The sequence below is a fragment of the Siniperca chuatsi genome, linkage group LG16, assembly GCF_020085105.1.
Source record: "Siniperca chuatsi isolate FFG_IHB_CAS linkage group LG16, ASM2008510v1, whole genome shotgun sequence".
Classification (NCBI taxonomy): domain Eukaryota; kingdom Metazoa; phylum Chordata; class Actinopteri; order Centrarchiformes; family Sinipercidae; genus Siniperca; species Siniperca chuatsi.
The window spans coordinates 22,875,289-22,888,058 of NC_058057.1; the positions used below are offsets into that span (position 1 = coordinate 22,875,289).

General features: G+C 38.3%; 1 protein-coding gene across 2 annotated transcripts; it reads right to left on the minus strand.

Moving 5' to 3' along the window:
- Positions 1-486: 486 nt before the first annotated feature.
- Positions 487-12,756, minus strand: gnpat (glyceronephosphate O-acyltransferase). Of its 2 annotated transcripts, none has more exons than XM_044168899.1 (17): positions 12,617-12,756; positions 11,113-11,304; positions 10,314-10,490; positions 10,081-10,210; positions 9,682-9,809; positions 9,397-9,472; positions 8,875-9,026; positions 8,529-8,659; positions 7,599-7,849; positions 6,702-6,800; positions 6,234-6,407; positions 5,714-5,793; positions 5,462-5,602; positions 4,576-4,675; positions 4,373-4,466; positions 3,450-3,511; positions 487-3,340 (listed from the first exon to the last, which is right to left on the minus strand). In XM_044168899.1, exons 1-17 carry the CDS (start codon positions 12,638-12,640, stop codon positions 3,297-3,299), a joined length of 2,055 nt encoding a protein of 684 aa, XP_044024834.1. In that variant the 5' UTR covers positions 12,641-12,756; the 3' UTR covers positions 487-3,296. The 2 variants fall into 2 exon arrangements, with proteins under 2 accessions (XP_044024834.1, XP_044024833.1); XM_044168898.1 differs by having other exon boundaries at positions 6,234-6,410.
- Between the last annotated feature and the right edge of the window lie 14 nt (positions 12,757-12,770).

Sequence of the window (12,770 nt, forward strand, 5' to 3'; positions counted from 1 at the left end):
CTTCCATGCTATATGATCAATTATTTGTCAGTGATTTCCAATTTGGGAACACTGTTGGCAAACAGATAATGTACAACAGTGGTTCCTAACCTAACTTTCACCTCTTAAGGCTTCTAAAAATCCTTCAAATGAAAGACCCTTCTCAGGAATCCCTGGCAGTCTTCATATCTAGACATCTTTCGACCTGCAAATCACTAAATCAATGCCCACTGAAATATCTGCCCTGCTGAATTTTCCTTCAGCGAGACAGCGAGTTCCTGCAGCAACACGGCTGCCCCGGACACTTTTGGGGGAAGTCAGTCAAGTTATCCAACTCTCTCTGTTTTGTGTGCAACCTGCAATGACCAGTGAGAGCCACGTGAATTGGTACCCATGTTTTTCATCACTCGCACAGGGAGAGACCAGCAATTGTGGACCTGAAGAATCAAGTTCAAAGTATTTAAAACTTTCTCTGTTAATTTGCGTAAACACATCAGCATGATTAAATATGATCACATCATGTTTTAATAGGTTAAGATCAAACGGTTTCTCTCAGCAGTCTGTCACAACAGGTTTGACTATCAAACAAACATTGGATGTAAAAGGATGAAGGAGTGAATTTTAATCAGTCTGAGCAAATTGACCACCCACCAGTTTATCTACAAGACACAATCTGGGCTGAAATTTGTATTTCAAAACACTTGTATTTGTATTTCATCAGAAGGTATAGTCGGTACTAAACGGCCTCACCCAACACATACACACTTTAATGAGTCAAATATTGAGACATTACACAGTATAAAAGCTGTTATTGAAACAATTAACCACAAATACACTCACACTGTAGACTTGCACTTTGGATGACACGTGTTCACATGCAGATTGCTGATCTACAAACATTTCTTGAGAGCTGCTTTGTTGTTGGTTGACTTAACCTCAGTGAGTGAAGCCTAGTTTAGTATCTGGAAAATTTTACGATCAAAGAAGTTGGAGGTTGCATTTATATTATTTTTGCAATCATTTCTGATTTTGAAGTGTAAGCTTTTAAAACTTCAAGATGAACAACTTAGTATGGGCTACACTGATGTTAGTAGCAAGAGCATCAGACTCATATTGGCTACCTTCCCTCGTATCATTAGTCATGAGCATTTGGGATCAGTCAAAAAACAAAAAACAGATGATGTCCCTTTATTTCAACGACACCTGCTCATTGATAGAGCATTGGTGTGTGTAACTACTAAAACACAGTCCAACATTTTAACAGAAGAATGAGAGTTAGGCTTCTGAAATTTCTACAGACTGTTTTGAGGCTGAACTCAGTTGGTTTCAATGCAAGTTTTTCCACGGATGTGACAAAATGCCAGCTATCCCATGTAAACACGGCTTTGGCGTAGAGCTGGGTATCAAACCCCAATACCTTTTAAGTACCGACCGAACTGTGTCAAGTACCGAAAGTTGGCAGAAAACAATGCATTTGAGAAATTTGGCTTATTTTGTGGAAACAGGAAAAAGGGATTTTGTAGAGAAACATGTTTAGATTCCACAGATGGAGGTATCAAAAAATGGATTGTTAGTATTCCCACAGAAACTCCGGTATCATATTGACAACAATATCAAAATTTTTCAAACTAATTGAAGTGCCAGAGAACCAGTGGCTGTTTGATTTTTACCATGAGGTTTAACTCAACCAAAGAGGGTTTTTTCTGCCTCCAAAAGCAGCTCTGCCTGTCTGTAAAATCCCAATCTGCACTGGAATAGGTTTTCAAGGTAACATGATAACACTGCTGGTTAACTACCAAATAAATAGCTTGAAAATAAGGATTTTTAAACTAATCTAATTTGGAAAATTTGATAAACAATTCCACTCTTCTGAACAATCAGCTAAGTAGGCAATCATGAAAAAAAATCATGTGTTGTCCTGGTACTTTTAAAGCTCCTTTTAAATGAAGTCCTGACCTGTTAGTACTCTCTGTGACATTTTATTAGCTTTGTTCTTCTGAGTTTCTATGTTACATCTACTGCTATTTTCCTTTATTTTTGCCTTTTCTTCCTTCCCTTGTAACAAAATTATATCAAGTGTGTCTCGCTTTGAATATAAATAAAGGCTTAATATTAAACAACTTCAATATATTCTGTTCAGTAACTATGAAGCAACTTTACTAACTACTCTAGACTTGAAAACATGAGAAAACATGTAAATTATCTCCAACAGTGAACAAATATTTCAAATTTATTCCCTTTGGTGTAGCTGGTAGTGCTTCAGTATAACTAACTGCAATTTTATATGGAGTTTGGCAACTATGTCACACTGGCATAAGACTTGTAGCATTATCTCCACTGTGTAAACAAAGATGAATGTACTGCTTGTCCATGAAGCTCAGAGTGTTGGCACAAGGCCTGAGGGTGGGTGGAAAACTTGTACCAGGGTGGTTTAAATCCAACAGTGACACCTGGTACAAGCTATTCTTGAAGTAGGCCTTGGGTCTGTGGCAAGTTCAGCTCACATATATATATATATATATATATATATAAAAACTCTTTCGGTCATACAGTGCAAAAGAAGATGATCATTTTTACCAAAAGCTAAAATATGTAACCACCCAAATCTTCTTATCCACCCATTTTAGCAACTTTTGTTTCACAAAAAAAACAGAAAAAAACAGGATGAAAGAGAAAACAGTGAGTCAAAAGAGAGTGAAGATATAGGTCCATGCCACATCGCATGAATAAATTCATTAAAGTCCTCCAAAAAAAAACAAAAAAAAAAACAGAGACAAGACAAAGAGAAACTCACAGCTAATGAACAGAGACAGACTGAAGCTCAGATGAAAGCAGACTGAAAATAACACAAAGAAAAAGCACGCTGACTGTTAGAGGATACATATCAAATGCATTAATGGAGAATGGCCACTATCCTGAGTGGAGTTGGCACATTCAGAAGCTTTCACAAGGCTGCTCATAGCAAAAGGTCAGTTATTCAGAATGAGCCAAAGAGCTTAGCAATATACCTTCAAAGGCCTTACTGAGCATCTGGTTTTATGTACATATATAAAACATATTTAATAGAAGGGTCTGAAAGAGAAAAAGGAAAGAGATGAAGAGAAGAAAGTGAAATTAAAAGACAAAGAAAATAAAAGGGGCTGAGCTTTCTCCAGATGGCAATTCTTTCGTTTCATCTCTCATAGAAAGCAGTTAGGTTGGACTGCCTAAGGGATAAGCCGGGCCAACCGAGCAGAGGAGAGCTGAGACATTGTTGCATAACGTCGATGCAAGTAAAAAGATTCGACCCTTCTCAGTCCACTAATGAGGTCGGTGAGTTAGAGGCGGGCGACAACAGCTTTCTGAGTGGGGAGTTTTCCTCCTAGACAAAGAGACAAATTTGAGATTTGTTTTAAAGGCCTGGAGATTGAACCAAAACACTTTTTATTCCGGCTGGGTGTTTAAGGTCCAACTGACAGCTTGTTTCTTACCTAGAGTGTCTTCCAATGAGTTCACCTTCACCTTGTTGACCTTTAAAGTCCCCTGCCCGACTCTGAAGTAAAAACATTGAAGTGTATGGTTATTTTCAGCACAAAAGCAAGTTGGAGTTCCAGTGTTATTTGTCCTTATACACATTGATGGTCTAAGGATAGAGGGTGTTGAATGATGTACAGATTGTAAAGCCCTTTGAGGCAAATTTGTAATTTTTGCCTAAATAAATAAAATTGTCTTGACACCAATACGCCAGAAAATCTTTGTTTCTTTTCACAGCTCAATTACACAATAAAAGTGAAAATACCTCAACAAATCAGCTCAAAACTTATATATACATATACGTATAGCGCCTTTCTAGTCTTTCGACCACTCAAAGCGCTTCACACACTACATATCACATTGGCACACATGCTCATCAGTTCAAGGAAATTAATTAATCATTCTCACACACACACACACACACACACACACACACACACACCCCTCGGGAGCAACTTGGGGTTCAGTGTCTTGCCCAAGAACACTTCGACATGTGGGCTGGGGGAAGCCGGGATCGAACCGCCAACCTTTCGATTGGACGACCCGCTCTACCACCAAGCCACAGCCGCCCATATGTCACTAAAGAACTGAAGAAAAAACAAACTGACAATTTAGCTTCCCAAAATGCAGCAATAACCAGCATGATATACTGAATATGACCACTATGACCACACAGATAAAATCATGAATTAAGCTAATAGGTATCTGTATCAACATACTTCACATAACATGTGTGGTATTAAATTATTTAGGGCTTCTCGTAGTTATTGTTGTTAACTGCAGTTAACTGTTATTGGAGTGTTGTATTTATAGGTTGTGTTTGTTTTTACTTCAGTCATGATCCTTGTGTCCCACCCTTTGTGGATCAAAACCAACATACCCTTTGATTTTCCGTACAGCTCCGAGTCTTAGCAAAGCTGCCAGAGCGTTCTTCTGGAGGTCAGATGACAACACCTCAGTGTATCTTAGTCTACCTGGATAACGCACATATACAACACACAATTAGTACATTTAGTAGAGGGCTGAAGTAAAAACACAGGCAGAAATAATTCGACAAATGAGAAACTTTTAAAGGAGAGATACCTGCTAGAAGATGTTTGATGATGAACTTGCGGACAGCAGGAATAAACTGTTTTTCTGTCAGAGTCTCAGGGGCCTCCTCACACAGGAACCGGAACAACACCTGCGACCACAAGTACACACATGCAACTATTAAGATTAATGATGTGTTAACAACACCCTCTAGACGTCACCTGCAGTTTAATTCTCACAAAAAAAATGAGTTCTCTGATGATAAGATCAATTTTTTAATGAAAACAAGCATGATGTTTGCATGTACTTTAACTGGTGTACACACTGTATGTGTACGTATGTGCATGTATCTGCCTTAAGACATGTTAAATGCTACCTGGAATTAAATTTAATACCTTGTAAGAATATAAATATATAATCGAGTTTTCAAAGAGTGATACTTGGAAAATAAAGATGCATGATGTACTACTTTTTTTTGAATAATTAAAGAGTGGACATGCAGTGCAAAAATCCCTGTTATCACACGGTGAAAATAAGACTTATAAATTCTCTGATAGATTTACAGATCTTTCCAGAACATTTAAGCTTTTTAAATGTTTACAAAAAGAGTGAAGGATATCCTATCAACTCAATGAAACGTTGTCAATATTTGATGTAAATTAGAAACAGCAAATGGGCAGTAACAAAACATAGCATAAGGAATTTTATAAGACTTCATAAAGCAACGTTTCAACTCTACCGGGAATTCATTAGGCCTAAAAAATGTTAAAACTAAATAAAACATTGTCTAATAAAGTTCAGAAGCTTTAATCCAATGTGCAGATACTTTCTGCTTTTTCTTTAACTCAATCTATTGTGCACACAACAAACCTTCTGTATACACAACACGACACACCAAACATTTACAAAGCTACAGTGTGTGTGTATCCCTCCTCACCTGGTATCCTTGTAAGAAGGGATCTAACATACTGGTGAGGAAGGCCAGTGTTCTGTGTCCTCTTTCTGTTACCAGAACCTCCTGCTGGGTAACCTGCAGAGCTCCAGTCTTCACCAGCAGGTAACAGGCCTCCTCAAAGTCCTACAAGACACACAACATGAGTGAAATATGAAACCCATACTGCATGTCTGAATAGCCATTCAATAATATATTTATTACAGGGCCATATAGTATATAAATGTTGTTTCTTACCTGCACTGTAGCTCCAGGACAGAGGATGAACTCATTGGAGAAAATGTTTCTTAGGAAGCTGAAACTGTTAAAGACCTCCTCTGAAAAAAACCCACATAATAATTAACATCCAACTTTATTTATAAAGCACATTTAAAATAAACAAACAACAGCAGTTGACAGTACAATAGCAAAAACAAAACAACAAAAAAAACTGGAGAACATGCAAGAGAAGCAGCCGATATGTATTTTAACGCCTGTGTAATAGGTAGCTTTTTAGTGTTAAAAAAACAAAAAGGTGTGCTCAGCAAGCCTTAAATTCCTCGAAAGACACGAAAATCTACTGTAAGTTGTGAAAGTTAAAAAACGTTTATTTAAGCACCAAGTTCCATTAAATTAATAAATTCCAGAAAGTGGTGTGAAACTTTAACAACAAAGCAATTTAATTTCTGGTTTTCTCTCCTTTACTCGCATGGGCTGCGTTGTTATATCACATTATATAACAACAGGCACAGAGCAGCACATTTAAACAGCAGCTTACGTTTGTTGTTGGAGGAGGTAGTGTGGATGGCTGAGGCCAGCAGAGCCGGTCGGAGAAAGATGTGCAGTGCCTGGTTCCTGTAGGAGGCACAGGAGAGTATGATGACTGCCTGGCTCAAGAGCTCCTCTTCTGGAGTGACGGTGCTGTGAGGCCCCCCTGGCCCCGCTTGTCCTCCTGCTTCAAGACAAAGTTTAAAGTCAGACGATGGCAAAACAGTTTCTTTTTATCGTTTCTTGCATTGGTAAAGCTTTACCTGTACTTAAATTATCAATCTATGATCACAGGAAATTTGCTTTGTATGTACTGGACTGTGCGTTGCTCGATGTGTAAGTGGCAGCTAGATGCCTTAAATGTACTTAAATGTAACTTAACTTTATAGGATTGCCCCACTGTTACATGGAATAAAAATGACATACAGAAATGAAAAACAGAAATCAAAGCAAGAAACACAAACAAACAAATACAAACCTTGTTCCATTGCCAGCTGCACTCTTCCCTCACAGATCCTCACTAGACCCCGATGCAGGGAAAGACTGGAGGAAACCACCTCTGATGGAGGCATGTGGTCTGAAGGAGAAAAAGAAAGATCCAAATAAACATAACTGGATGAGGAAGAGAAGAAGAAAGGGATGGTGAAGTGTTTACTGGATCTCCCATCACAGACGAATGTCCCACTGCTGCTGTATGTCCCGCCATAATCACATCAAACTTAATCAATATGCAAATCTGTGTTGCAAGCTGGTTCTGATCCAAATCTCATCACACCATCTACATCATATCTCCATGTTTAGGGTCTGTGGTTTTAAGTTTAAGCTTGTATCCTTTTTGGTTCTTGACTTATTGTGTTCACAAGAAATAAATGAGTGTGTGTCTACAAACAGATGCAACCATAAGCATGACTTTTTTTTTACATCTATCATTTAGTCTATTGTCCGTGCAGTTTATATATCAAGTTCACTGTTCCACTAAGTGTTAGAAGTGTTTGTATTTTAATTTATAGTAATTATTTATATTCATTGAATTTCCAGTTAAATTTACTGTTACAATTTGCTCTAATCTTAAAGGGACAGTTCACCCCAAAATCAAAAATACATATTTTTCCTCTTACCCATAGTGCTATCTATTCAACTAGGTTGTTTTGGTGTGAGTTGCCGAGTTTTGGAGATATCAGCCGTAGAGATGGTTGCATTTTTTGAATATAATGGGACTATATGGGACTTGGCTTGTGGTGTTCAAAGCGACAAAAAAATACATTCAAAAAACTCAACACTAATGTCGCTTTCCAGAAATCATGACCTAGTTACTCAAGTTAATCCATACATTTGTTGTGAACACTTAAGAGGGAGTACTGGGCTCATACTGTACCAGGCCAGTGGAGGAAGGCTCCGTACTGCCGGGAAAGGTCCTTGAGCCACACAGTTTGTGCAGTCAGCTCGCCCAACGCTATCCCCCGTTTCTGCCCTGCCACCTGGTTCTGGTGGTGGTTCTGGAGCAGCAAGGAGGCCAGAAGGACCCACGGCTTCAGGACCATGTTCTCCTCCTGGGCCCGCACCAGCCTGTAGGCCGAGTCATTCACAAAGCTGTTGATCTCCTCGCTGGGCTTCCCGGGGATGTGTCTGGACATGGAAAGCTTACAGTTAGTCCATGTTTTTGAATTTTCAACTACATCAAAACTGCATTAAATCAAGGGGAAAACTGATCAAATGATATTCGGTAGATGTGAACACTGAACTCACTTAAGTGTATACAAAAACAGGGAGCAACATTAACATCCAACCAGAAACAGGATGAAAATTAGAGTACAGCAGGTAGCAAGTAGTTGAGATAGTAACACATTTTTTTGACATCCGGCCCCCCAAGGCTTGAGGTGTTTACTTTCAGTTTTCAAGAACGGAAATATCATAGAAATTTTCCAACATTTTTTACTGTAGATTTTTAAGTATGAACATTAGAGCAGGCACAGGACAGAGCGACAATGCAAACGTTTGATTCTGTGATCTATTCTCCATATATTGTTGTAACTTCACACAAGTCATAAACTAGACTGAATGCAGCTCCAAAATATTTCACTTAGTTGAAGCCTACTGGCCTTCCTCTCTCAAAGAAGATAACAGCTTTACTGATGCACAACATGACATGTGAAAAACTATTAGTGCTACTACAGTACATTGTATTCTAACTATTCTAGTAACAGTTACATGCTGGGTTAACAAGACAGACATGAGATCAGTACAAAATGAGATGTCTAAGAGTTCTTTTAAACTACACTCATAATTTAAGGTTGATATATCATACCTCGGTACCAGGTTGAACTGGCTGCGGTTAACTCTGCCCTGTGCTAAACTTCTAACAGACACAGGTTGACCAAAGTACACATGGATACTGCCGTAGTCTTCACTGAGGATCTTTCTGGCTTTAAACAGACCCTACAAAGAAGAAATTACATAGATGTAGTGATGTGCAGTGCAAATCAGAGCAGAGAGCCACATCTCAGCACATATGTACAGGCTTTATTCATGCTGCAAAACATGACTTGTGATTTCAAGATTTTTACAGGTTTTGCATAACCATAAATAGCAGTTATTGTGTTTCCATTTTCCATTCATCATTTATAAACAAGTCAGATGTTTAAATGACTCACTGAAGTGGACTCCTTGGGTTTGGGTACACCTAGCAGCTCTCTGGCATAAAGCGTCTCCTCCAAGACCCTCTCATAGCTGATACTGACTGGGACCAGGCTAACATCAAACACCTCCCCTTTAAGGAATGGATCCATGACTATATTCAACAGACCTGGAAGAGGACAGAAAGATGAGAACTTTATCGAATAAAATGTGTCACGTCAGTCAATAAGTTGCACTGCAGGAAATTAGGAATTTGTAGAACTGTGTCGAAATATGTTGAAAATATACTTTTTGGACTTTGCTAATTAGTAACGATGCTGGGATTCATATATTGTACATTTTCACTTTTTGTGTTGCATATATGTTTTAACAAGAAAATGTACTGACAGGAGAAACTATAGAACAACAAAACACAGGACCTGATCAGGGTCTCATCAAACATCTGACTGCAGATGTTTGACAGGTGACCTGTGGATTAAGAATTTTGTTTTTCCATATAAAGCTAGGCGAGTTTACAATTGCTTTTTCTCGTAACTTACCTAACTTGGGAGTCAAAGACTTGGACGTTCGGCTTCTGGTCCCCTCTAGGAAAAACTCAACTGGTGCAAATCCATTCTGAAGTGTAAAACAAAGGCATAAAAATCAAAAATGTCTCTTCTACATCTAAAAAGATACAGAAATAATAATTTCACATAAGTCGTATGGACCGTGTTCACTCTCTTTGAGCACTGTGACCCAACTAAAGAACAGGGCTTTCAAAAACTTTAAATGACCACAACAAATGTAACTGCTCCTCAACCTTAGGAAAAAAACAGCATCTTCACCTTGAGCATGGTCTTGACATACTCTGAGAAGACAGCCCAGTACAGTTTGTCTCCGCCAAACGACCTCCGAATGAAGAAAGCTCCAGACATCCGCAGCATCTCCCCAACAAATTTCATCCCCATGAAGTCTGCAGGGATATATATAACTGTAGGTTTATGTGCAAATGGTGAGGGTGCTGTGTTGGACTGCATTATATTTGAGGAGTGTTTGTAATAGTCAGCCCCTAATTTGACTGTATTAGAAATACCTTTAAATATACTGCAGTTTACACAGACACTACTACTATGTACAGCCTCAAAAAAATACCATAAAGTAGAATCAACACCTCTCTGACACAGCTTGTATGTGTATATATCTGGTAAGTCAGCGTATACACTCTTGTTCTTTTCTATGCTTACCCATGCCGGCAGCGATGACAGGCAGAGCCAGGTCGTAGGTGTACAGGATGTATGACATCAGCAGGAAGTCCATGTAACTACGGTGACTGGGTAACAGGACCACCGGGTGCTCCTGAATGGCCTGTTGGAGCTAACAATGAAGCAAAGAACAGTTTGTATGTGTCAGTCATCTTAATAGTGTTTTTTAACTTTTCACTCACACTTTAGTGTCTAGCAAGTGTGTATATTCTCACCCTCTGGATGCCCTCTTCATTGACACAGATGCTCCTGAACAAGGTTTTAAAGACCTTGCTGAGCGTGAAGGCAAAGAAGCGAACAGTGCTGAGCTGCAGACAGTGAGCCATCTCCTCCAAGATGGCCGACGCCTCCTCCTGGACATCATCAGTAGCCCTGCCTGTCTCTTTGGAAACCTTGACAATTGAAAATAAAACGTTAACCCGTCCAGTAGAAACAATAAAAAGAAGTTATAAAGTTTTTTGAATCTGGTAAATGTATTCAACGTCTGAAAACTAGAACATATCACTATTTTTCAATTTCCTTCTTTCTGCATTCTACAACTTTGTAGTTTGCCAGCTGTGTATTTGCAATAGCTTTAAAAATTTTATTTTTAGGAGCTAATTTTGCTATGAATTAAGAAACCATTTTCTGTTAATTAGTTATAAAAATGTACATATCTGTACCAACTTGAATATGGTTTAATAATTAAACCTACCAATAATACTAGAGTATACAATGATTTCCCTGTAAGCTGATAAATTAATCATGTCAGCTACATAAAGAGTATAACAAATATTACACTGTAGCTTGCACAAAGCTGCTTTTACAAATTCTTGTATACTATATGAGAGTCAATGCAGAAATCCTCCTGGTTGGATTAAGCAGTCATATCACTGAATCGCTAAATCACAAAAAATGTAATAAAGTCTAGAAACTGCACAAAGTTAGTAATTATCCTAACTACCCTAATCTTGAGACCACATCCAGCAGGAATAACCAGAATGGCAACCTACTGTCAGTCAACCTCTAATTTACCTGATTGATGACATAGTGTAGCTGATCAGACTGAAGCACCATGGACGTCAGCATGCTGGCATTACAGGGCGTCACTCCTTTGTAAAGAACAGGAGTGTAACATCTGAAGGCGTATCTCAGGTCGCTGGAGTTCCTCCTCTCCTCCAAAATGTCCTCAAAGTCATCTCTTTTCTTCAGCATAGGGTCTCTATGCTACAAAAACCAAAACATCATACTACATTAGAATCAGACATCATATCACATATCCATATTTCTCAGTTGTTTATCATTGTAACCATCAAATATTCATTTAATGTACTTTCTTGTTGACAAATTCAGAGTACCAAGCAGTAACTAAAGCCATAATTGGATGGGATATGTTCTGTACTTTTAGTAAAAGTTAAGAGAATGCAATGCCCTGGTTTTCACTCAGACTCTGTGACACTAGAGACTACAAAAAAGACTTATGTGTTGACAGGTGAGGTGTTATTGATGTACAGACAAATATATAGTGTACACGTTAGGGCACCAGTCTCTGCAACCACAGCTATCAAAATGTGTGACCCTTTCTGTGACAAAAAAGGAAAGTAGCAATACCGCAATGTAAAAATACTCTAACAAGTACAATGTAAAATGTTTCATGCTGTACCTCTTCAAGGTGGAGCTCATTTTAAATGCTTTATATACTGTTGAGTAGTTTAATCTATGACAATACTACAACACTAATTTTATGTGTTGCTCATTTTGTATGTCAAATCTTTTAAAAGTAATCAGTGATAAAAGCTCACAAAAAACTATAGTGGAGTAAAAAGTACAATATTTCCCTTTGTGTAGTGGAGATGGGGTATAAAGTACCAAGTACTCAAGTACAAGTACCTCAAAATTATGGTTAAGTACAATACTTTAGTGCATTTTAATGTAAAGCAGATTGAGTTTACTTGTAATTAAAGGTGCTCTGTAAATAAAATTGCCTTCCCTTTAGTTATTTCCACCTCTGCAAGATAGGAAAGAAAACTAGCAGACAGTAATACCTGGAGGAGCAGTATTGGTAAAACACTGTTGCAACTGCAGGGTTACATCTTTTTAAAGCAGGAAATCTGTTCATTATTTCAACTGTTAAATTGTGACGAAACACAAAAACACTGATACAGTAGGAAATCCTGCATACTTGCAGAGCAGCATTAACCACGATGACAGAAACCGAAAGAGTGGTATACCAATACTGTAATAGCTTTGGTTACATTAAAACAAAATGTCCGACAAGCTACATGCATAACGTTACCGAAATGTAAAGTGGTGATTGCTTAACAGTCTTTTGTAGTATTAAACTGCCAAATTAAATTGCACGTGATTCGTGTCAACTACAATACAGGACAGTGTGTTTCGATGCTGTGTTGTTACATGTTGCAAGTATGAATTTGGTATTCACTTGTTTAAATGAAATGTCAAATGTCACACAGTGTGCACTGACCTACAGCAGAGATCAGAAGTTAGCTTAGCCCTCTGGTAAGCAAAGCATACTTACCGAATAAACAGCTTTGGATGCCATACTTTGTCACACTTTACAAACATATAGACGCTGCACCCAGTGAAGTTATACGTGCACGAGTATTTGTACGGTTCTTCCTATTGATATAACATTTCTAGTTGATAACAGCACCTGAAGAACTTCGCATGGG

Excerpts from the sequence above, each read along its gene's own strand:
- gnpat (XM_044168898.1), bottom strand. The coding sequence starts at position 12,640 with ATGGCATCCAAAGCTGTTTATTCG. Across the intron at positions 9,473-9,681 it reads ATGTCAAGACCATGCTCAAG|AATGGATTTGCACCAGTTGA; the intron begins GTGAAGATGCTG and ends TTTACACTTCAG. Across the intron at positions 7,850-8,528 it reads CAGTTCAACCTGGTACCGAG|ACACATCCCCGGGAAGCCCA; the intron begins GTATGATATATC and ends TTCCATGTCCAG.